General features: G+C 41.9%; 1 protein-coding gene across 1 annotated transcript; it reads right to left on the bottom strand.

Annotated features, from left to right (window-relative positions):
* Window positions 1–2046: 2046 nt before the first annotated feature.
* LOC112249530 lies at window positions 2047–25587 on the bottom strand. Its single transcript, XM_024419336.2, has 11 exons — window positions 25480–25587; window positions 25053–25160; window positions 24567–24764; window positions 24163–24340; window positions 15357–15540; window positions 14579–14676; window positions 8107–8541; window positions 7655–7831; window positions 7233–7420; window positions 5822–6045; window positions 2047–3540 (listed from the first exon to the last, which is right to left on the bottom strand). The coding sequence occupies exons 1-11, from the start codon at window positions 25585–25587 to the stop codon at window positions 2919–2921; spliced, it is 2520 nt and encodes an 839-aa protein (XP_024275104.1). The 3' UTR covers window positions 2047–2918.
* Between the last annotated feature and the right edge of the window lie 736 nt (window positions 25588–26323).

The raw sequence follows: 26323 nt of genomic DNA, 5'->3' as shown, positions 1-26323 counted from the left end.
TTGATCAGACGAATACAGTCATTCTACAGTTATTCTCAGTATGTCAGTTGGTCCAAAGAACAATACCATGGTCCATACCGGGGCCAAGACTCTCTCTCTCTGATAGCCTACATTTTCTGCTTGTTTTCGTCTGATTCTGAAAGGAAGTATTGTATAACGTATGAAGGACTGAGAACACTGAAATTACAGTAGGCTATACATGACCTGGTTTGGCTTATTTCTTAGTAATCCCTTTTTGATTTGTAAAAAGTTTGTTTTCTTAGACCGGAGACAATGATCTATTGACTGACAGCTATTTAAACCCTATATCCCTATTCTCAACCAGTTGGTAGAGCATGTTTTGACAATGTATTTAGAAGTGGATATTATTATTTTTTTCACTTGAAGTTGATTGGTCAACTCCCCGAGCCCTCCTTCACCAAAAAACATAACTTGTATCCTTTTGGGTTGCTGCAGTTCAATGTTGTGGCACTCTAACGTTGCCCACTTAGAGGGCTGTAAAGAAACTCAAAATCAGTCACCAAAGACAGCAGGAATTCAGTTGGTGAGGGATAAATATTGCACCATTCCTGTTAGTAGAGATCTTGGAGAGCAGGAATATGATAATAAATTGTGTAGAAGTGTAGAAAGTGTAAAAAGCAATAAGATATAAGATATAAGATATGCTCAACCAAGCGGTTCATATGTGAGTAGAAAGTACAGCGGACTAAGAATAGGCTACATTTATTGTTTATATACATTTTTTTATTTTAGTGAAAAATATGATTTGAATTGTTGACAACACTACATTAGGCAACATAAATAGGTTAAACCACATTTCATGACCCACGGAGTCAATTAATTATTATTCAGACTGAAGGTGGGCTATAAAATAATGCCGATAGAATAGTAATACAAAACTGCACTTTATCTAAAAATGTAGTCTGGATCATTAGAAATTTAAGAAAACCATTTTGAGGGACATTGCACTATACACCACTTGGAAATGCATTCATTTCAATGTAATCTAATATGTTTGGACATACAAAATTACCCTCATTTGTTCAACTTTGACATCAGTCCTTATTTAACCATGCTTACCTACCTATAAGCCATTGACGCAGACCTAAAGTAATTTCTGTAATATTGTTGAGATTAGTAAAAAGGCTACGCAAATTGACTTTCTATTATGGCATTGCTGGAATGACCCTCTTTTGACTTCTCAACCGTCTTATAGAGCTCTGTTATTTCCAAAATAAACATCAAGTAGACCTTTTTTTTTATTGGAAGTTCTTATTTGAGTTGTTAGTTACAGGAATTTAAGATGAAATATTTTTTCTGAACATGTTTTTCAAGAAGAGACAGTTAAAAGGTTCAAATATGGTGTATAGTGTACATTTCAGATTTAGATAGAGAGGATAGAAGATACAGTTTTACAAAATTCTACCACACTGTAAACAGTAAACAGTTAGTGCCGTGCAAAAAAAGTTTTGCAAGTCTTTATTTACCTAATGTCCATTAAGCTCAAATATCACTTAAAAGTAGTTATTTGGTAATTATTGAGTAATTACCATTTTAAAGTGTAATTTCGAGGTAAATACCATGTAAATAGCACCCTATAATGTAAAGCATATCCAAATGCTCTACTTAACATTTCTAAATGTGTGCCCCTCTGAACACTCCCACATGTATGTGACTTTTTCCCCTCAAATCTTGATCCTCATATAATAAAAGCATTGTGTCTTTTTTTTAGGAAAGAAAAAGGTATATTTGAACCAGCAGCTTATTTTGGGCAAAATTGTTGTATTACAGGGTCTTCATGTTCCCACTATCCACCATCTCATTTCACTCGAAGAGACAAGCGACTTTGTGTGTTTCTTATGACTCCACCTTCAGTCCACCTAAGGCTGCTCTGTCAAGTGCATTTCCTACTGAAACCAAACATCCTGCATCTTGGAAGAACTCCCTGCCCTCTCCCGTCTTTCCCTCTCTTTCTCCCTCCCTCTCTTTCTCCCTCTCTCTCTTTCTCCCTCTCTCTTCCTCTCGCTCTCCATTGACACACACAAACACACGCAAAACACGTTTGGTCATTATGTCAACACAATTATGGATATATTATGTGATGGATATATTTCTTTTTTTATTCGATTTTCTTCATTCCTGCCTTTAAAAAAAAATACAGTAGATACTGTAGAAATACATTTTTACATTAGTATCTAATAGGAAGTACTGTTTAATTGTGCCACTTCATGTTTGCATCACCATGGTTACGAGATATGGATATTTCTCCAAATTTTCCAGGGGAATACTAAACTTTAGGGAATAACAAGCGTCAACAAGGAGGAGAGTGTGGTCCTGAGGGCAGCATTTGTGAATAAATCAGGGTGGGAAGAAAATAGCACAAGGTAAACATCCTGGCCTGGCCTCACCACAGGTTCTGGGAAGAAAGACTTACTTTACAGGGCTTTTCTCTGACGTCTCATCCATACCGCAGAGCAGCCTAGCTAAATCCCAACGCACTCCTACCTGCTGAGCTGATGGCCATGTCTGTGAGCTCTACAAAGATATTTAAATCAGGGCCACCAGTAGCAGAGGGAAAGGCCCTCCATGTGAGTTGGCAAAGAGAGTCAAATGTTTTTCCAGTTTTATTCCACTGACCTGCAATTTACACTGACTGAGCTACAATTGAGATGATTCAACATAGATGTGAGAAGTAATTTATTAACAGTGAGGAATAGTCTAGTCTCGTGTACAGTAGCTAGATGCTGATCTTGTGTAGAAATAGTCAGACAAATCCATATTATTTAGTCTTTTCCACAACATCTATTTTGACTGTTCCTCTTTTGTGCTATGCGCTGTGCCCTACCTTGTTCATCAGTTTGGATAAATTCCAGTTCTGTAATATGTAAAAAATTAAATTAAATAAAAACATGTTTCTGTCAGTTAAATCTCACTTCCTGTTGAATTCTACCCATTAGTCCGGTGCTGATACCATTCCCCTCCAGACTCAGGTGTCTCAGCGGAAACTGTGTCCTACAAAGCAGCGCCTCTATGATTTCACTTCCTCCCACCTCACCAATCCCATTACTGTCCAGATCCACCTGCCTCAGGCTCTGATTGGCTCTCAGCGTGTCAGCGAATAGCCTGGCTCCCTGGTCTCCTAGGTTACTCTCATCCAGGATAATATGGCTGAGGGTCACGTTTCCCTTCAGAGAGTCAAACAGCTCCCGCCATGCCTCTAGGTCCGCACCAGTGGTCCGGGCCAGCCCCAGGTACTGCAGTCTTGAGTGGAGTCTCATGTAGGATGTCAACATCCTCAGGCCATTGCTGCTCAGCCCGTTTCCTCCTATGTCCAGCTCCAAAAGTGAAAAGGGGTAGAGAGTGCCCCTTGTAGTTGGAGGGAGGGGGACACCTGAGTGTGTTAACGGGTTCTGGCCCTGGACCTGGGGATCTTCAATCCATGGTAGTGATGTTGGGTGTCTCGTTGTTATCTCCTGGAGTTGAGCCAGTCCACTAAGTAGTGTCAGAACTCCAGGGTCTCCCAGTTGGTTTCCAAACAAGCTGTAGAGAAGAAGAAGAATCAGCCGTCAATCACAACTTCCAACTAACATTTTCATTTTTCTTTGAAGTGGCTCACCTAACATGCGCTGAATACAACATTTCACCTTACCGTGAAATGTTTACTTACAAGCCCTTAACCAACAATGCAGTTCAAGAAATAGAGTTTCCGGGATGATGGTGTTGATGTGTTAGTCATTTAGGCAGGTTACCTTCGCTTTCTTGGGCACAGGAACTATGGTGGTCTGCTTGAAAGATGTAGGTACTACAGACTCGGTCAGGGAGAGGCTGAAAATGTCAGTGAACACACTTGTCAGTTGGCCCGCGCATGCTCGTAGTACACGTCCTAGTAATCCATCTGGCCCTGCGGCCTTGTGAATGTTGACCTGTTTTTAAACGTCTTGCTCACATCAGCTACGGAGAGCGTGATTACACAGTCGTCCGGAACAGCTGGTGCTTTCATGCATGCTTCAGTGCTGCCTCGAAGCAAGCATAAAAGGTATTTAACACGTCTGGTAGGCTCGCACCACTGGGCAACTCACAGCTGGGTTTACCTTTGTGGTCCGTAATAGTTTGCAAGCACTGCCACATCCAATGAGCGTCACAGCCGGTGTAGTAGGATTCAATCTTAGTTCTGTATTGACGCTTTGCCTGTTTGTTCATCTGAGGGCATAGCAGGATTTATTATAAGCATCTGGATTACTGTCCCGGTCCTTGAAAGTGGCAGCCTTGAAAGTGGCAGCAGTCTAGCCTTTAGCACGGTGTGGGTGTTGCCCGTAATTCATGGCTTCTGATTGTGATATGTAAGTACGGTCATGTAGCATTCGTGTCATCTGACCACTTCCGTATTGAACGAGTCACTGGTACTTAATGCTTTAGTTTTCGCTTGTAAGCAGGAATCAGAAGGATGGAATTATGGTCAGATTTTCCAAATGGAAGGCGAGGAAGAGGTTGAGCATTTTCTTGTTTGCTTAAGGCCTTATACAGCTCGTTGAGTGCGGTCTTCGTGCCAACATCAGTTTGTAGTGGTAAAATGACGGCTACGAAAAATATAGATGAAAACTCTCTTGGTAGATAGTGTGGTCTAGAGCTTATCATGAGGTACTCTACCTCAGGCGAGCAATACCTTGAGACTTCCTTAATATTAGACATTGCGCAACAGTTGTTATTGACAAATAGATACATACCACCACCCCTCGTCTTTAGCAGTTCTGTCCTGTCGATGCACAGAAAACCCAGCCAACTGTAAATTATCCGTATCGTAGTTCAGCCACGACTAAGTGAAATATAAGATATTACATACAGTTTTTAATGTTCCGTTGGTAGGATAGTCTCGAACAGAGCTCATCCAGTTTATTCTCCAGTGATTGCACGTTGGCCAATAAAACGGATGGTAGGGGCTGGTTACCCACCCGCCAATTCAATTTTCACAAGGCACTTCGATCTCCGCCCTCTGTACCTCCGTCTTTTCTTCACACGAATGACAGGGATTTGGGCCTGGTCTCAGGGAAACAATCTATCCTTCACGTTGGAATCATTAAAGAAAAAAATCTTCTTCCAGTGTGAGGTGAGTAATCGCTGTTCTGATATCCAGAAGCTCTTTTCAGTCATCAGAGATGGTAGCAGCAACATTATGTACAACATAAGTTACAAACAATGCGAAAACACACACAAAACAGCACAGTTTGTTAGGAACCCATAAAATGGCAACGATCCCCTCCGCCGCCATTATTCACCTGTTGTTACCAGGTTTTCCCATTGCGGTCCAAGCATCTATTTTTCAAGGGAGCGCTGAGGGCATTCTCACCTGACATATCTTCTTGAGAGATATAACGTGTATGCTTGTGCGTCCATGGGTCAAGCAATAGTTGCTAAAGGTATGACATATTAGCTGGAACTAAACATCAAAGGTTTTGTGACAGTCAGAGCAGACCTCTGACCTAGGGTTTGGCCCACAGCAGGATCTTGTTGGGAGATATGGAGCCTACACTTGTCCTGATCACTTGTGTGTAAATGGGTTTACAGTATGTCATTGGCGTCCTGGAAAAACCTTGTATCTTCAAAAAGTCATCTTTATTCACAATGTCCTAGGCTCATGAACCTTTTACAGAACAATTTATGTAAAAAAGAGAGATTTTTTAATATTTTTTTTAAATATTTTTTTTACAGGACACAGATTTATGAATATGACATACAAGCTGGAGCTAAACAAAGACTTTGAATGTCACCTACAGCAGTCCTTTGACCTGGGGCTAGACACTCACTCACTCACACAGTGACTCACAGCAGTCCTTTGACCTGGGGCTTGGCCCCCAGTAGGTCCAGGAGGATGTGGGCCCCTTGGGGTCCGAGGTGGTTGAGGTTGAGATTGAGGAATGTGACCTCCGAGGCGCTCCTCTTCAGGGCTGCGGCCAGGCTCAGTAGGAGTGCGTCTGTCAAGCCAGTGTTCCTCAGCACCAGCTGCTCCACCTCGTCAGACGTGTTCAACACCTGCATCATCACATCCAGCTAAAGACAGAGATAAAGACAGTGAAAGTAATGAGAGATAAAAACAGAGAGACAGATGTCAATGAAAGCAGAGAATTTTTTCTTCTTCTTTCTATTGAATGAAAAAGTAGCCCCCTCATGATGAGTCCAGCTAGGGAGATGACAAGGAGAGTTGGCAGTGATAACTCTTCTATTTAGACTTGTCATTAGCTCTGTCAGAGGTTGTTTGTGTTATATGATTTAGAGAATAAGCAGAACTCATCATCAACTTATGACATCCAGCTATGTGTTTTGGAAGGTTCTACAGTGCGCACATTCTGAAATACATCTGTCTCGTCCTATTGAGGAATTACAATCCATATCTACTGGCTAGAATGATGTAATACTGAGACTTTTCAGAATTCAGACAGGAATTCCTCATATTGGCACAGAGTTCAATAAATCCAGTGATTCCTGTCGGCACCCCAGTCACATTTGATCGATATTAAACAGATTTTGGACCCTTAATCTGTGAGCAGAGGATCGAGACATTTTCTGTTTGTCTGTGAGGATAACTGAGGAATGTCTTAGACAGGTATCTGACTGGGACAGTGGTGGTATGGACCAAGGAGGTATGTAGGTATGGAGTGAGCAGACCTGTGTTCAAATACTATTTGAAATGTATTTAAAATACTTACTCAAACTGTGCTTGATTAAGATCTGCCTGTTGCAATGGAACCAATAGAAAAGTCCCAAAAGTGCAAACCCTGCCGATCTGGCACTCCAGACAGGGGGGAGACACTACCTAACCTGAGAAACTAACGTTATGGTATGGCCACTGTCCACATGCAGCGGCCTAGACTGTGTGGAATGTTTCGGCATGCTATATCAGGTGATCATATGATGGATGTGGTTGAACTGAACGCTCCTTCATCATCTGAGGGTGATGATGAGGCCAGCGCCTGTTGACCCCACATTAACAAACACAGACGGATGCCCTACGACAAACCGCACTGTGTAAATGTACTGTATTTAGCTTCATGTCATTATGAGGTGTATTTTGGAGTACCTTCCAAAGGGCAGCTTCTAATGATTTTTCTACACCTGTTCTCAACAAATTAGCACCCTTTCTATTTCTGGTGCTTGTTTCCGTTGATTTTCACTTCCTAGAAGTATGTGTACAGAGTTACTATAATCACAGCTTGTTTATTTCACATCATGTAGCCTACCTGGGCCTGTAGGTCTTGTTCTATCATTGAGATGTGTGTTTTACTCGTGTTGAGTACAGCTCGGTCCTGGTACCCTGGATGCCTGTCAGGGTGCAGAGCACTGTCACTCTCCTCACTTAGCTCCACATCTGAGCCCGAGGGGTTGGGACAAGATGACAACTTCTTCTCCAGACGCCGCCTTTCCAGTACTGGACACACAGACATGGAAAACAAATAATGCACCACCTGTTCACTGATAGGATGAAATGGAAAAGTGGTGGGATGTAAGCATGAAACACTTCATCATTCTCAATTCAGAAAACCATGGATGTTAGGTTTATATTTATACGCATTAATATGTGTATTGCAGTGTATATAAATCAGTTACAGTAAGTACTCTGGGGGTATACCAGCCCGTATTGAGCCGGGGTTTATTTACTCACTGTTTGCCTTGAACCAGTGCTGTTTGTTTGGGCTCAGGTCCAGACCAGTGCTCATTTCCATACATTCTTCATAGAAGTCCTTCAGTCTTTCCCCATTTCTGCTTTTCCCATTTGATCCCAAATCCTTATTTTTCTTCCCGTTCTGCTTACTCAGAGCTTCCTCATCCTGCAATGAATCTTTAAAAAGCAACACTCTGATTCGTTCCAATTTCTTTCCAACTCACAAAGTACATAAATGGAAATACCTTCATGAAGATTAATGGTGGGTCATCTGTATCTTAACTTCAAAGTACGGTAGCATGATGCCAGACTCTTCTGCCATTAACCATTCACTCATCTCCAGGAGTGACACACACACACACACACACACACACACACACACACACACACACACACACACACACACACACACACACACACAGACGAGGTGAAAAGAGTAAAATAATACTCACCAGGGATGTTGACTCTGTTATTGGACTCTTTTTGTGGGGTCTTGGCATTGTCTTTGTCTTTCTCTGGGGTCTTCTTAACTTGTCTGGTCTTTTTCTGGTGTGTTCTGCTCTCTGGGCCAGACAGAGATAGGTCCTCGCACTCACCTGTGAACCCTGACCCCTTGCTGTCTTCTCTCTCATTAACCAGGGCCATGCTGTCATCTCTGTGATTTGCTGGAGCCTTGCTGTCCTCTCTCTCATTGGCAGTGTCCTTGATGTCTTTTGTCTGATGGGATTGGCTCTTGCGTGTTTTGGGCTTCCTTGCCTTCACGTTCTTCTTCACGTTGGTACAAGCAGGATCTTCAGTGTCTGTAGACCAGCTGCCAGTGCTCCCATCCTTCAGGTTCTTCCTAGTTCTCCTCTTCACAGCCTTCTTTGGCTTGGTTTCTGGTTTGGCTGGGAGAAACATAGGAGATGAGGGACAAGATTCAACTACTGTGCCTGTACAGAAGACATATTATTATGGTACAGTTTTTATCACTTTGGTGCAAAGTACAGTATATGGTACATTTTCACAACTCTTAGTACAAAACTCAAAACAGATCATCAAAGAGGCAGTTGTTTCAAACACAACCCAAAATCATACAGTCACTTTTCACCAAAATAAATCAGTGTTTCATCAAGAAATACATTAAGATTTTTAAAATAAAGTAATTGTCTTTCACAGTACAATTATCACAACATTTTTTATATGATTGTCTTGTCTTTTTGCTAAAAGACATTTTACTCGAACTTAACCTGACTGCTCTGAATTGATGATCACGGCAGAATTTGGTAAACCTATAGATTTTCCATCTGGTTTGTCGACATACACTTAAGAAGTTGACATACACTTAAGTTGGAGTCATTAAAACTAGTTTTTCAACCACTCAACAAATTTCTTGTTACCAAACTATAGTTTCGGCAAGTCGGTAAGGAAATCTACTTTGTGCATGACACAAGTAATTTTTCCAACACTTGCTTACAGACATTATTTCATGTATAACTCAATGTATCATAATTCCAGTGGGTCAGAAGTTTACATACACTAAGTTGACTGTGCCTTTAAACAGCTTGAAAAATTCCAGAAAGTTATGTCATGTCAGGGACAGGGACTTTATATTCGGATTAAATGTCAGGAATTGTGATTTTTTTTTTTTATGTATTTGGCTAAGGCGTATGTAAACTTCTGACTTCAACTGTAATGAAAATGTATGTCTGTAAAGTAGAAACATAAAAAGTATGATAAATGCTTGAATATACTACTATGATGATGACTTTTATAATTTTACTTCACAGTAAGTTAAACCATATATATAAAGTGCATTTGTAAAATATTCAGACCCCTTGACTTTTTCAACATTTTATTACGTTACAGCCTTATTCTAGAATGGATGAAAAATGTTTTTTTCCTCATCAATCTACACACAAAACCCTATAATCACAATGTGAAAACAGGTTTATCAACATTTTTGCAAATGTATTAAAAATAAAAACCATAAATACCTTATTTACATAAGTATTCAGACCCTTTAAGAAGAGACTCGAAATTAAGTTCAGGTGCATCCTGTTTCCATTGATACTCCTTGAGATGTTTCTACAACTTGATTGGTCTCCACCTGTGGTAAATTCAATTGGTTGGACATGATTTGGAAAGGCACACACCTGTCTATATAAGATCCCACAGTTGACAGTGAATATCAGAGCAAAACCAAACCCGATGGTCACTTTGACAGAGCTCCAGAGTTCCGCTGTGGATATGGGAGAACCTTCCAGAAGGACAACCTTCTCTGCAATACTCCACAAATCAGGCCTTTATGGTAGAGTGGCAAGACGGAAGCCACTCCTCACTAAAAAGCACATGACAGCCCGCTTGGAGTTTGCCAAAAGACACCTAAAGGACTCTTAGACCATGAGAAACAAGATTATGTGGTCTGATGAAACCAAGATTGAACTCTTTGGCCTGATTGCTAAGCGTCACGTCTGGAGGAAACCTGGCACCATCCCTACGGTGAAGCATGGTGGTGGCAACATCATGCTGTAGGTATGTTTTTAAGCGGCAGGGACAGAGAATCTAGTCAGGATCGAGGCAAAGATGAAGGGAGCAAAGTACATCTCTGGAGAGACCTGAAAATAGCTGTGCAGTGACACTCCCCATCCAACCTGACAGAACTTGAGAGGATCTGCAGAGAAGAATGGAAGAAACTCCCCATATACAGGTGTGCCAAGCTTGTAGCGTCATACCCAAGAAGACACGAGACTGTAATCTCTGCCATAGGCGCTTCAACAAAGTACTGAGTAAACGGTCTGAATACTTATGTAAATGTGATATAGTTCAGTGATTTTTTTGGGGGGGGGGCAAAATAAAAAAATAACTGTTTTTGCATCGTCATTATGGGGTATTGTGTGTAGATTGGTGAGTAAAGAAAATTATTTCATCAATTTTAGAATAAGGCTGTAACGTAACAAAATGTGGAAACAGTCAAGGGGTCTGAATACTTTAGAATGCACTGTATGTACAAGATCAGAGATCAAATCAAATCAAATTGTATTAGTCACGTGCGGCGCAAATACAACAGGTGTTGACCTTCCAGTGAAATGCTTACTTACAAGCCCCTAACCAACAACACAGTTTAAAAAATATGAATAAGAATTAGAAATAAAATTAACAAGTAATTAAAAGAGCAGCAGTAAAGTAACAATAGCGAGACAATATACAGGGGGTACTGGTACAGAGTCAATGTGCGGGGACACTGGTTAGTTGAGGTATTTGAGGTAATATGTACATGTAGGTAGTATTATTAGTGACTATGCATAGATAATAACAGAGAGTAGGAGTGGCGTAAAAGAGGTGGTGGTGGGGTGGGCAATGCAAATATTCTGGGTAGCCATTTGATTAGATGTTCAGGAGTCTTATGGCTTGGGGATAGAAGCTGTTTAGAATCCTACAGTAGACCTGGCGCTCCGGTACCGCTTGCCGTGTGGGAGCAGAGAGAATAGTCCATAGTGGCTGGAGTCTTAGACTATTTTTAGGGCCTTCCACTGACGCCGCCTGATATAGAGGTCCTGGATGGCAAAGAAGGTTGGCCTCAGTGATGTACTGGGCCGTACGCACTACCCTCTGTAGTGCCTTGCGGTCGGAGGCCGAGCAGTTTCCATACCAGTCAGGATGCTCTCGATGGTGCAGCTGTAGAACCTTTTGAGGATCTGAGGACCCAGTTGCAGAGGGAGGTGTTTAGTCAAAGGGTCCTTAGCTTATTGACAAGCTTTGAGGGCACTATGGTGTTGAATGCTGTGTTGTAGTCAATGAATAGCATTCTCACATAAGTGTTCCTTTTGTCCAGGTGGGAAAGGTTAGCGTGGTGTGCAATAGAGATTGCATCACCTGTGGTTCTGTTATTGCGGTATGCCAATTAGAGTGGGTCTAGGGTTTCTGGGATAATGGTGTTGATGTGAGCCATGACCAGCCTTTCAAAGCACTTCATGGCTACAGACGTGAGTGCTAAGGGTCGGTAGTCATTTAGGCAGGTTGCCTTAGTGTTCTTGGGCACAGGGTCTATGGGGGTCTGCTTAATGTTGTAACATGTTGGTGTTACAGACTCAGACAGGGAAAGGTTGAAAATGTCAGTGAAGACACTTGCCAGTTGGTCAGCGCATGCTCGCAGTACACGTCCTGGTAATCCATCTGGCCCTGCAACCTTGTGAATGTTGACCTGTTTAAAGGTCTTGCTCACATCGGCTGCGGACAGAGTGATCACACAGTTGTCCGGAACAGCTGGTGCTCTCATGCTTCATGAGATGTTTCAGTGATATTTGCCTTGAAGCGAGCATAGAAGCAGTTTAGCTCGTCTGATAGGCTCGTGTCACTGGGTAGCTCTCGGCTGTGCTTCCCTTTGTAGTCTGTAAAGGTTTGAAAGCCCTGGCCACATCCGACGAGTGTCAGAGCAGATGTAGTACGATTTGATCTTAGTCCTGTATTGACGCTTTGCCTGTTTTATGGTTCGTCAGAGGGCAGAGCAGGATTTCTTCTAAGCTTCCGGGTTAGAGTCCCACTCCTTGAAAGCAGCCACTCTACCCTTTGCGGATGTTGCCTGTAATCCATGGCTTCTGGTTGGGGTATGTACGTACAATCACTGTGTGGACGATGTGGTGTACTCCTCAATGCCATCAGAATAATATGTATTTTTTTTTATTGATTTGACCTTTATTTAACTAGGCAAGTCAGTTAAGAACTAATTCTAATTTTCAATGACGGCCTAGGAACAGTGGGTTAAGTGCCTTGAATCCCGGAACATATTCCAGTCTGTGCTAGCAAAACAGTGTTTTAGCTTAGCATCTCCTTCATCTGACCACTTTTTTATTGACCGAGTCACTGGTGCTTCCAGCTTTAATTGTCCCTTGTAATCAGGAACCAGGAGGATAGAATTATGGTTAGATTTGCCAAATGGAGGGTGAGGGAGAGCTTTGTACTCATCTGGAGTAAAGGTGGTCTAGAGTTTTTTCCCTCTGGTTGCACATTTAACATGCTGATAGAAATTTGGTAAAACGGATTTAAGTTTCCCTGCATTAAAGTCCCCGGCCACTAGGAGCGCCGCCTCTGGGTGAGCGTTTTCCTGTTTGCTTATGGTGGAATACAGCTCACTGAGTGCGGTCTTAGTGGCAGCATCGGTCTGTGGTGGTATGTAGACAGCTACGAAAAATACAGATGAAAATTCTCTAGGTAGATAGTGTGGTCTTCAGCTTATCATGAGATATCCCACCTTTGGCTAGCAAAACCTCGAGACTTCCTTAGATATCGTGCACTAGCTGTTGTTTACAAATATACACAGTCCTTGTCTTACCAGACACCGCTGTTCTATTCTGCCAATACAACGCATAAAGGGCTAGCTGTATGTTGATAATGTCATTGTTCAGCCACGACTCCGTGAAGCATAAGATATTACAGTTTTTAATGTAGTTTAATCTTCCTCGTAGGTTGTAGATTTTATTTTCCAATGATTGCATGTTAGCTAGTAGAACGGAAGGAAGTGGGCGTTTATTTGATCGCCTAAGAATTCTCAGAAGGCAGCCCGACCTCAGTCCTCTTTTTTCCGTCTTCTCTTCATGCAAATGACGGGGATTTGAGCCTGTTCCCAGGAAAGCAGTATGTCCTTCACATCGGGATCGTCGGACTCATTTAATGGGAAAAAAAAGCTTCTGCCAGTTCGTGGTGAGTATTCGCTGTTATGATGTCCAGAAGTTACTTTCGGTCATAAGAGACGGTAGCAGCAACATTATGTACAGAATAAGTTAAAAAATAAGTTACAAACAATGAAAAAAATAAAAAAATAAAACACATTCGGTTAGGAGCATGTAAAACGTCAGCCATCTTCTCCGGCGCCATCATACAATGTACTGTACTGTAAATGTAAACATACTGTATGTAACAAATACAGTTTTCTTTTATCGCTTTGGTACTATTTTCACAAGTACAATACACAATTACAATAGAGGTGGAAGATGCACGATTGCTATCCTCATGAGCGTACCACCCTCCTTCAGGCCATGGATGGAGGCATGCAATGATTTCATTCCAGACCTACTGTATGTCAGGCTTGGATTCGCCATGCCAAAATGTTTTCCCCAAGTGCATGATGAGAACCTGTGGCCAAATGATCAAGACAAGCTTTATGCCAACTCGTGCCTGCTAAACATTGTTTCTTTCGTTTTTTTCCCATTGGATTACATTCAATGATCTAACCTTCGATCACACATGGAACAGTGATGTTCAGTCAATTGTAATGGGTAGTGCAAGTGTATTTCCTAATGTGAAAAACAGTGTAATGTACTGTAATTTACAGTACTGTAGCATACGACATTCAAAGGGCAATTTTGAAACATGTACAGTATCTTACATGTTGTGCTATTGGATTAACTGGTTGTTAAAAAATAACTCAATTGCGAAGATATCATTATGTTGTGTTTTGGTGAATAGTTCAATGTTCTCGTTATATTTCATCAGTGAAACTGTGTTTTCGATAAATGGCTGTGTGGTGAAAGATGTCTACAAACAAAATGAATACACAATGAAAGGTTTTGAATCTAAGACTACAGTGTTACCTGTTTGGAGTTTTCAAAATTCAGCACATTCCTTGAAAGTAGTATCAAAGCGATTTAAAAAAAACTAACTTAGTGGGGACTAGATATTAAATCCATTCATACACATAGCATGCTATTAGAACGATAAAATAAATCATGCAATTGAATGTGTCATTTATTTAATAAATAACTTTCAAAATGTTTGCTGTGCTTTGTTTCTTAAATAGCCGACAGCATGCTCAAACAGAGACTTCTGAGAGGCAGCGGGTTTGTTTCTGAAATGAGGACCACGCAGAACATTAAAAACAGGAATTGTTGATGAATGAGTAGGAAAGTTGATGACTTTGAGACAGCCCTTCATTTCTGTGCTTTATACCATTGCCAGGGTTTTCGTCTGGAGGCAGACTGAGGTTCTCTTGTGTGCCATTGTTCAGCTGCTGGTAGGAGCTGTATTTGTTTCGGAAACTTGTACATCTGAAAATAATGAAAAGTACATTTTGAACGTGACTTGTAACATTCCTGTTGTAGGCCGGTCAATAGGAACACAGTGGGTAAAAGTCATTGCTCACTGCCATAAGACATGGGCAGGGATTTTCTCGCTTTCTGTCAGTCTGTGTTCAGGTTTTTATAGTAAACATCAAACGTTGTTATAGCCAGGGCTTTGGTTAACGGTGACATTGATGTGAAGGCTAGAGGATAAAGGGATACTTCGGGATTTTGGCAATGAGGCCCTTTATCTACTTCCCCAGAGTCAGATGAACTAGTGGATACCATTTATATGTCTTTGTATGAAGGAAGTTAGAGGTAGGTTTGCGAGCCAATGCTAAATAGTGTTAGCGCAATGACTGGAAGTCTATGGGTATCTGCTAGCATGGCAAAATCCCGAAGTATCCCTTTAAGCGGAAATAGCCCATCATAGTTTACCTAGTTTAAGCTTTGTGCATTTATTGTTTGAGAAATCGAACAGAAAAATCCAACAAATGGCTATAAATAAGCTTAAACTAGGTTGCATGCTTACCTAAACTGACAATAATTTGTAAGCGAAGAAGTTGAGCTGACATGACATTAATTTGTAGTCTTACTCCATCATCTGAGAGAGGTTGAATCATATATATAATATCAATATATTGTCTATCTATGGGTTGAATGCTCACCTATAGCAGGGCATCCCTCCAGCCAGCCAGGTGAGTCTGAAGCAGCTCTTCTTGCCCTGCTGGAAGCCCAGGGCATAGCGGTACTCACAGCAGGAGCTGATCCTAGCAGCGATGAGGCTGTTCACATACATGGTGCCGCTAAAGGGGTAACCCCGGTGCCTCTGGGAGACCCACTGGAACTGCTCTGCAGGAGGGGACACAGGAGACAGAACAGGGGAGTTAGAGGTGAGGATATAAAGGAATATAAAGAGGATCAGTTCAACATAAGAGGATCAAGTCTACATGCTACAAAACTTTACCTTGGTTCACCCGTAAGACATTGTTCTCTCCCCTCACACCCTTTATTCCCACTCCCCTGAGACACACACATAAAAACAGTTCACAAAGAGCGGGTGTATGAGAACAGGGTAAGCCACGGTGCACCTCGATTTAAGATGAAGGGCTGTGTCATCTACAGGACGCACTTTTTCCCCCAAATAATTGAGATGCAGCGCTATAGGGAGAACTCCACATACAGAGAAGTGGTGTGTAAAATTCAGTTTTTTGTTTTTTTGTTGAAACTAAGTTGAATAGCCCAAAAGTAAAATCAACACCATTTTGGTTGCATATGCTCCTAACTATTCTTGCTGTGATTAGGAATTTTGATTTGGTAGTGGTGTAGAATACTACTGGCCACCCTTAAGAGCCTGGTTCCCCTCTAGGTTTCCTCCAAGGTTCATGCCTTTCTAGGTAGTTTTTCCGTGCTTCTACATCGACATTGCTTGCTGTTTGGGGTTTTAGGCTGGGTTTCTGTAAAGGCACTCTGCTGATGTAAAAAGGGCTTCATAAATACATTTGATTGATTTGGTAGCACTGTGCGCCTAACAAATATTCACCCAGATAATGGCAAAATTCTACGTATTCTAAGAGTTGTTACATTTGTATAATTTGAGCAGCGCACAGCAGCGCACATTGAAGCCGTCATCATCAACTCAAGGTGTTACAGACCAAGCACTGAAGGAGGGTTTATATATTTCAAACTGGCCTAGATTCAGGGACCAATCACAATGGGAATAGAAAACAAAACATGATGTGAATGGTAAATGGAAAAAAATCTGACCAACAGGATGCCATTTTGAAATATATAAAAGCCTCCACTTTCCGAACTGCAACGCTGTTCTTTGGGGTGATAGGTGTCACGGGAGATGGCGGAAGCAGAAGTGTCTTTTTTAGCTGAAAGCAAGTCGAGTACAGTTAGCCAGAAAAAGTAGTGGACAACAGTGAAGTCCAAGAATGGAACAAAAAGGTCTCAAATCATGTGTATATATATAGAGCAAAAGGAGAGAGACAGAATTCCAACCAGAGTGACACACAGACGCAACCAGGGCCAACGCCCCGCTCAAGGGCACATCGACAGATCTAAGATAAATCAAGAAATCTGTCATTAATTTTGATATCTTTGCCAAGGAGGTCTTAGTCGCGCGATTTTACATCTAAGATGTTTGGTGCAATATTTCTCAAGCAAAAATAGCATGACAACTAGTCATCTAAAGCAGGAAGTACCAGTGACTCGCTCAATACGGAAGTGGTCAGATGACACGGATGCTACGCTACAGGACTGTTTGCAAGCACAGACTGGAATATGTTCAGAGATTCATCTAATGGCATTGAGGAGGAGACCACCTCAGTCACCAGCTTCATCAATAAGTGCATAGATGATGTCGTCGTACCCACAGTGACAGTACGTACATTTCCTAAGCAGAAGTCATGGATTACAGGCAACATCCGCACCGAGGTAAAGGCTAGAGCTGCCACTTTCAAGGAATGGGACACTAATCCGGATGCTTATGAACTCAGCAAAAAAAGAAACGTCCTCACTCTGTCAACTGCGTTTATTTTCAGCAAACGTAACATGTAAATATTTGTATGAACAACAAGATTCAACAACAGACATAAACTGATCAAGTTCCACAGACATGTGACTAACATAAATGGAATAATGTGTCCCTGAACAAAGGGGGGGTCAAAATCAAAAGTAACAGTCAGTGTCTGGTGTGGCCACCAGATGCATTAAGTACTGCAGTGCATCTCCTCCTCATGGACTGCACCAGATTTGCCAGTTCTTGCTGTGAGATGTTACCCCACTCTTCCACCAAGGCACCTGCAAGTTCCCAGACATTTCTGGGGGGAATGGCCCTAGCCCTCGCACTCCGATCCAACAGGTCCCAGACGTGCTCAATGGGATTGAGATCCGGGCTCTTCACTGACCATGGCAGAACACTGACATTCTTGTCTTGCAAGAAATCACGCACAGAATGAGCAGTATGGCTGGTGGCATTGTAATGCTGGAGGGTCATGTCAGGATGAGCCTGCAGGAAGGGTACCACATGAGGGAGGTAGAGAGGTTCCCTGGAACGCACAGCGTTGAGATTGCCTGCAATGACAACAAGCTCAGTCCGATGATGCTGTGACACACCATGACGGACCCTCCACCTTCAAATCGATACCGCTCCAGAGTACAAGCCTCGGTGTAACGCTCATTCCTTCGACGATAAACGCGAATCCGACCATCACCCTTGGTGAGACAAAATCACGACCTGTCACTAAAGAGCACTTTTTACCAGTCCTGTCTGGTCCAGCGACGGTGGGTTTGTGTCCATAGGCAACGTTGTTGCCAGTGTTGTCTGATGAGGACCTGCCTTACAATAAGCCTACAAGCCCTCAGTCCAGCCTCTCTCAGCCTATTGTGAACAGTCTGAGCACTGATGGAGTGATTGCGCGTTCCTGGTGTAACTCAGGCAGTTGTTGTTGCCATCCTGTACCTGTCCCACAGGTGTGATGTTCAGATGTACCAATCCTGTGCAGGTGTTGTTACACGTGGTCTGCCACTGTGAGGATGATCAGCTATCCGTCCTGTCTCCCTGTAGCGCTGTCTTAGGCGTCTCACATTATGGACATTGCAATTTATTGCCCTGGCAGTCCTCATGCTTCCTTGCAGCATGCCTAAGGCATATTCACGCAGATGAGCAGGGAACTTGGGCATCTTTCTTTTGGTGTTTTTCAGAGTCAGTAGAAAGGCCTTTTTAGTGTCCTAAGTTTTCCGAACTTTGACCTTAATTGTCTACCTTCTGTAAGCTGTTTGTGTCTTAATGACCGTTCCACAGGTGCATGTTCATTAATTGTTTATGGTTCATTGAACAAGCACTGAAAACAGTGTTTAAATCCTTTACAATGAAGATCTGTGAAGTTATTTGGATTCTTACGAATCATCTTTGAAAGACAAGGTCAAGAAAAAGGGAAGTTTCTTCTTGAGTTTATATACACTACTATTAAAAAGTTTGGGGTCACTTAGAAATGTCCTTGTTTTTGAAAGAAAAGCACATCTTTTGTCCATTAAAATAACATCAAACTGATCAGAAATACAGTGTTAATTAACATTGTTAATGTTGTAAATGACTATTGAAGCTGGAAATGGAGGATTTTTTATGGAATATCTACAGAGGCGTACAGAGGCCAATTATCAGCAACCATCACTCCTGTGTTCCAATGGCACGTTGTGTTAGCTAATCCAAGTTTATAATTTTAAAAGGATAATTGATCATTAGAAAACAGTTTTGCGATTATGTTAGTACAGCTGAAAACTGTTGTCTGATTAAAGAAGCAAAAAACAGGCCTTCTTTGGACTAGTTGAGTATCTGGAGCATCAGCATTTGTGGGTTTGATTACAGACTCAAAATGTCCAGAAACAAAGTGCTTCCTTCTGAAACTCGTCAGTCTATTCTTGTTCTGAGAAATGAAAGCTATTCCATGTGAGAAATTGCCAAGAAACTGAAGATCTCGCTGTGTACTACTCCCTTCACAGAACAGCACAAACTGGCCCTAACCAGAATAGAAAGAGGAGTGGGAGGCCCCGGTGCACATCTGAGCAAGAGGACGAGTACATTAGAGTATCTAGTTTGAGAAACAGAGACCTCACAAGTTCTCAACTGGCAGCTTCATTAAATAGAACCCGCAAAACACCAGTCTCAACGTCAACAGTGAAGCGGCGACTCTGGGATGCTGGCCTTCGAGCCAGAGTTGCAAAGAAAAAGCCATATCTCAGACTGGCCAAGAAAAAGAAAAGATTAAGATGGGCAAAAGAACACAGACACTGGACAGAGGAACTCTGCCTAGAAGGCCAGCATCCCAGAGTCGCCTCTTGACTGTTGACGCTGAGACTGGTGTTTTGCGGGTACTATTTATTGAAGCTGTCAGTTGAGTACTTGTGAGGCATCTGTTTTGAACCGAGTTCAATCTTGGTTTCATCAGACCAGAGAATCTTGTTTCTCATGTTCTGAGAGTCCTTTAGGTGCCTTTTGGCAAACTCCAAGGGGGCTGTTGTGCCTTTTACTGAGGAGTGGCTTCTGTCTGGCCACTCCACCATAAAGGCCTGATTGGTGGAGTGCTGCAGAGATGGTTGTCCTTCTGGAAGGTTCTCCCATCTCCACAGAGGAACTCTGGAGCTCTGTCAGAGAGACCATTGGGTTCTTGGTCACCTCCCTGACCAAGGCCCTTCTCCCCTCATTGCTCAGTTTGGTTGCTCGGCCATCTCAAGGAAGATTCTTGGTGGTTCCAAACTTCTTTCATTTAAGAATGATGGAGGCCGCTGTGTTCTGGGGGACCTTCAGTGCTGCAGATGTTTTTTTGTTTTTTTTACCCTTCCCGGATCTGTGCCTCGATACAGTCCTGTCTCGAAGCTCTACGGACAATTTGTCGACCTCAAGGCTTTTTGCTCTAACATGCACTGTCAGCTGTGGGACCTTTTATAGACAGGTGTGTGCCTTTCCAAATCATGTTCAATCAGTTGAACTTACTACAGATGGACTCCAATCAAGTTGTAAAAACATCTCAAGGATGATCAATGGAAACAGGATGCACCTGAGCTCAATTTTGAGTTTCATAGCAAAGGGTCTGAATACCTATGTAAATAAGGTATTTCTGTTTTTTATTTCTAATCCTACATTTCTAAAAAAAACTTTTTTCACGTTGTCATTATAGGGTATTGTGTGTAGATTGAGGAGGGAAAAAAATAATTGAATCAATTTTAGAATAAGACTGTAACGTAACAAAATGTGGATTAAGTCAAAGGATCTGAATACTTTCCGAATGCACTGTGTGTATATATATATATATATATATATATATATATATATATGTATATATATATATATATATATATATATATATATATATATATATATATATATATATATATATATATATATATATATATATATATATATATATATATACTGTATATATCCAGTATATGCTGTCTTTTATTTTTCCATTCTATTATTTTACTTAGTATTATTACTATTATTATTGTTTCACTCACATCTCTTTGACCTGCACTATTGAAGCTTGGAACATAAGAATTTCACTGTACCCTGCAATTACATCTGCGACCCGGTGCATGTGACTAATAAACTCAGAGTTGTATTTGTATTTATTATGGATCCCCATAAGCTGCTGCCAAGGCAGGGGTCTGTCAAAATTAAGGCAGTTCTACAATTTTAAAAACATTACGTTCATAACAGATTTCACAACACACTAAGTGTGCTCTCTCAGGCCCCTACTCCACTACCACATATGTAGAATACAAAATCCATGTGAGTATAGTGCATACGTTATCGTGTGTGTATGCATGTGTCTGCCCCTATGTTTTTGTGTTTGCTTCACAGTCCCTGCTATTCCTTAAGGTGTACTTTTATCTGTTTTTTAAAATCTGATTCTACTGCTTGCATCAGTTACCCAATGTGGAATAGGGTTCCATGTAGTCACGGCTCTATGTAGTACTGTGTGCTAGTCGTTTAAACAGACACCTCAGTGCTTTCAACATGTCAATAACTCTCACAAATACAAGTAGTGATGAAGTCAATCTCTGCTCCATTTTGAGCCAGGAAAAATTAACATGCAGATTATTAATGTTTGCTCTCTGTGTTCATCCAAGGGCCAGACGTGCTGCCCTGTTATGAACCAAAGTCAATTTACTAAGGGTTGGCAAAAGGCTGATTGGTCGGCTATTTGAGCTAATAATGTGGGCTTTACTATTCTTAGGTGGCGGAATGACTTTTGCTTCCCTCCAAGCCTGAGGGCACACTCTTTCAAGTAAATTGAAGATATGGCAAACTATTATCCTCTAATTGTCCATCCAAGTTGTCAGACCCCGGTGGCTTGTCATTGTTGATAGACACCAATCATGTTTTCACTTCTTCCACACTCACGTTATGGAATTCAAAATTACAAATCTTGTCTTTCAAAATTTGATCAGCTATGCTTGGATGTGTAGTGTCAGCGTTTGTTGCTGGCATGTCAAAGTTTGCTAATCTTGCCAAAAAATAAATCATTAAAGCAGTTGGCAATAACAGTCGGTTTTGTGATGAATGAGCCATCTGATTCAATGAATGAGTTGATTTGTTGGCAGAGAGAAAAAAAAACATTGGGGCTTTTCTGCAATTCTACACAGGCCATGGAGTGAAGGGAAAATGTAGCAGTTAAAGCTAATTTCATGCAATTCAAGACATTTTCCATGGCTTATGTGTGTTCATATGATACTAGGAGTCAAAACCCGACTGAATGCCCCCCCCCCCAACTTTTTTTATTGTGACCCGCAGTCTTTGTTTTACCCATTCTGGGTCGTGATTACGACCTGCGGTCCACCAGCTGAGAATGTGCTGTGACCTTGCCATAGAGCAGCCATAGGGGAAAATATAGTCTTTATCACATTTAAAGAGTTGTAGCATACACCTGCAATTTACACAAACTTCCATGAAAGGATGGAGAGGCACTACAAGGACAGGGAGCAGTTGGTTTTCAGAAAGCAGTGAATGGTAAACACACAGAATTAGCAATTGGTATTCACAAACTTGAGACCCCTCCTTTGGCCCTAACCCATTCATGTCTGCGGATCTGAAAGCTTTGGAAAGGTATAATCAGTGTAGTGGTGGAGGGTCCACCTTACAGATCTGCAGACATCCAAGGGTCAGGTTCACATACTGGTTAGGACCAAGAGCGTAGTGATAGGGAGCAAATTGGGACCAGCTGCAAGACAAGAGAGTTGGGCAAATAGAGGAGTAAGTACATGAGCAGATAATCACCAGACAAATACCAAGTCACTGTGTTGATACTTAAATCAACAGAAGAGTCTTGTACGTGTCAGTGCTGCACACAACATGCATCTTGAGATCACACAGCAGCATAGGCTAATATGTGCTTAAAGTGGTTTAACAGCAAAAATAGCAGTCTGTTTAAGCATTAGATATCCTGCAGCATAGTCTGGGCTGGCTAATGCTAGAACAGAATTCCATCCCGGTCACTAGTTTGTTTCACATCTAAAACAACACAAAAGCTTGTCGGTATGAAATGCATTGAGCAGCTATGATTTTCTCTCAGGTCAATACTATCTCCAGGGAGTTGAAACAAAACATACTCCCCATTTCACGTAAACAAAGCACAGGATTCAAAAAGAATACTGCAACAGAAATGCTCTGAAAACTTCTTGATGCACCCATCCCGTTAGCGGGATCATTTACAGTACTTGGCAGTATGGCTAAATGGTATACTGTCCTTCTCTCAGCACATATCAAAGCTGCAGGCTAAAGTTAAATCTAGACATGGTTTCCTCTATCGTAAATGCTCCTCTTTTACCCCAGCTGCCAAACTGACCCTGATTCAGATGACCATCCTACCCACGCTCGATTGTGGAGATCGGCAGGTAAGGGTGCTCTTGAGCAGCTAGATATTCTTTACCAATCGGCCATCAGATTTGCTACCAGTGCTCCTTATAGGACACATCACTGCACTCTATACTCTTCTGTAAACTGGTCATCTCTGCATACCCGTCGCAAGACCCACTGGTTGCTGCTTATTTATAAAACCCTCTTAGACCTCACTCCCCCCTACCTGAGACATCTACTGCAGCCCTCATCCTCCACATACAACACCCACATTCTGTTAAAGGTCCCCAAAGCACACACATCCCTGGGTTGCTCGTCTTTTCAGTTCGCTACAGCTAGCAACTGGAAAGAGCTGCAACAAACACTCAAACTGGACAGTTTTATCTCAATCTCTTCATTCAAAGACTCAATCATGGATACTGTTACTGACAGTTGTGGCTGCTTTGTGTGATGTATTGTTGTCTCTACCTTCTTGCCCTTTGTGCTGTTGTCTGTGCCCAACTATGTTTGTACCCTGTTTTGTGTTGCAACCATGTTGTATTGCTACCATGTTGTTGTCATGTTGTGTTGCTACCATGCTGTGTTGTCATGTGTTGCTGCCATGCTATTTTGTTGTCTTAGGTATCTCTTTATGTAGTGTTGTGTTGTCTCTCTTGTTGTGATGTGTATTTTGTCCTATATTCTTAATCTCAGCCCCTATCCCCACAGGAAGCCTTTTGGTAGGCCGTCATTGTAAATAAGAATTTGTTCTTGCCTAGTTAAATAAAGGTTAAATAAAATTAAAATAAAAAATAAATTTCCAAAACAGTACCGCAAGCAATGTGTGTTAACTTTCAGTCCGAGAGTCAGGGCTCCAAACAAAACTCCCCCGGTAAAGAAGATACTATTGTCAACAGGAGCTAAATTAGTTAGCGTCTATGAATGGGGTAGATACCTGGTAACTTGACGGCACTGGAAGAAGGGGGGCTCCTGTATAGTTACTAATGTAAGCTTGGGCCTAAGCTATATAATCAATTTAAATAAAAAAATGTTTTGTGCAAAATACTATTTTGTGCTTCTAACTTTTTAAAGTGAATTTTAGAGCCCTGTATGGATTTAAGGGGACCTACCTCCTGGTTGTACCAAGCCCTTGAAGACACAGATGTTCTCTCCTCCACAGATCTGCTGGAGCACTTTCAGCTCATCCTGCTGTGACCCTGCAGACCCCAGGTGACCAAGTGACCCCAGGTAGGTCATCGTCACGGTGACATTGGATCGCTTGGCCTCCTTCAATGCCTTTAGGTTACTCTGGTACAGCAGACAAAGGTGAGATGTGATCGAAAAGAGATAACATTTTCTCATATTTGTTTGAATGCATCTTAGTATCTCAGTTATGAGTCAGTCAGATTAGTTATCAAATCATTGTCACATGGGCCGAATACAACAGGTGAAATGCTTACTTACAAGACCTTAACCAACAATGCAGTTCAGGAAATAGAGTTAAGAGAATATTTACTAAATAAACTAAAGTTACCTGTTTGTTCTTGTTATAGACTGCAGTTCTCTGTGAGCCTATGGAAGAGAAGGATCCTCTGCGTTCGCTGTACAGATAAGGGCAGGAAGCGCTCAGAGAGCCTCTGACTGAAGCCAGACTGGAGGCCTTGGCTGTGATGGCAGGGAGGTAGACATGTCCCGTCCCTCCTACCCCTGGGTGCGCCACTGGTTTATTAAGCTGTGAAAAATTGTCACAACCTGTTATGGTGAAAGCTGAAACAAACCAAGAGACCAGAGTGAGTATTTTGACTAGAATTATTGTGGAAAGGATGTTTGATTATTTGTTTTGACATGTTTTGGTTGTATATCCTTACTCCTTACGGTAGACTGGATTTGAATCTTTCAGACATGCACCTTCAAAACTGGAAGAACTGTCTGACCTATGACTCCGTCCGTCATAATGAGAATAAGACAGTAAATACAGAATAATACATTTTTAAAAATGATCTGTTTTATTGTCACATACACTGTAGATTTCCACACTGTCAGGGCTTTCCAGCAGAAGAAGCTTGCTCTTCCCACTGATGATGCTGGCAGCTACAGTCTTATTAGCAGTTCCAGATTGTGCTGGTATCTGTAGGAAGATGTCAGGTCAGGTCAAGATTTTTTTTTTTTAATTATTTAAAAAAAAAATATTATTTAACCTTTATTTAACTAGGCAAGTCAGTTAAGAACAAATTCTTATTTAAAATTATGGCCTACCCCGGCCAAACCCTAACCCAGATGATGCTGGGCCAAATTGTGCGCCACCCTATGGGACTCCCAATCACGGCCGATTGTGATACAGTCTGGAATTGAACCAGGGTCTGTATTGACACCTCTAGCACTTATTAAGCACTTATTAAGATAAAAACCAAGACACATTTTTCCACCCTCTTGACATATGCACTTACAGGTGTGTCTCTGTCCCCAGCTTGAACACCCATGTAGAAGAGATCCTGAAGGAGACTCTGGCTGTGTCTTCTCATCCACCGCACAGACTCCTTCTGATATAACTCCATCATTGCTGGTTGCTGTTTCCCTTGTCTGCAGGAAACCACACTGTTTCCAGACACAGAAATATCATAGTTTTGCCTAACTCTATTATTATTAACTTTCAATTTTGAAGCTGGTCAAATTCACTACACAAGAGGAGAAGGAGATGAGATGCCATTCAAATTAGCATTGTCACTGACATGGCTAGTGAATTAACAAAAGGTGCTGTGTTTGTAATCTAATCTCAGGCCGTCATCTGCAAGGAGGAGTAGAGTTGGAACAGGAGGCAGCAGGCTGCCAGCATCCACACACACAGACATTAATCTAATTTGGCCCAGCGCTTAGGTTGCAGTATGCATGAATGACCACAGAATCAGATGTATGGTAACAGGTATTGACTGTAGGCTGCTCTTATTATGAGACACGACTAATAGCCATGGACTTCCTGACGGGACACCCCCAGGTGGTAAGGGTTGGTAACAACACATCCACCACGCTGGTCCTCAACACAGAGGCCCCTCAGTGGTGCGTGCTCAGTCCCCCTCCCTCCCTGTTCACTTATGACTGCACGGACAGGCACGACTCCAACACCATCATTAAGTTAGCCGATGGTTTTCCTGATCACAGTTGTAGGCCTGATCACCGACAATGACGAGACAGCCTATAGGGAGGAGGTCAGAGACCTGGCCGTGTGGTGCCAGGACAACAACATCTCCCTCAACGTGATAAAGACAAACGAGATGATTGTGGACTACAGGAAAA

This window comes from Oncorhynchus tshawytscha, linkage group LG04 (assembly GCF_018296145.1).
Source record: "Oncorhynchus tshawytscha isolate Ot180627B linkage group LG04, Otsh_v2.0, whole genome shotgun sequence".
NCBI classification, from domain to species: Eukaryota; Metazoa; Chordata; class Actinopteri; order Salmoniformes; family Salmonidae; genus Oncorhynchus; species Oncorhynchus tshawytscha.
Note: the sequence above shows the minus strand (reverse complement) of the source record. Positions and strands in the feature narration are given on the sequence as shown.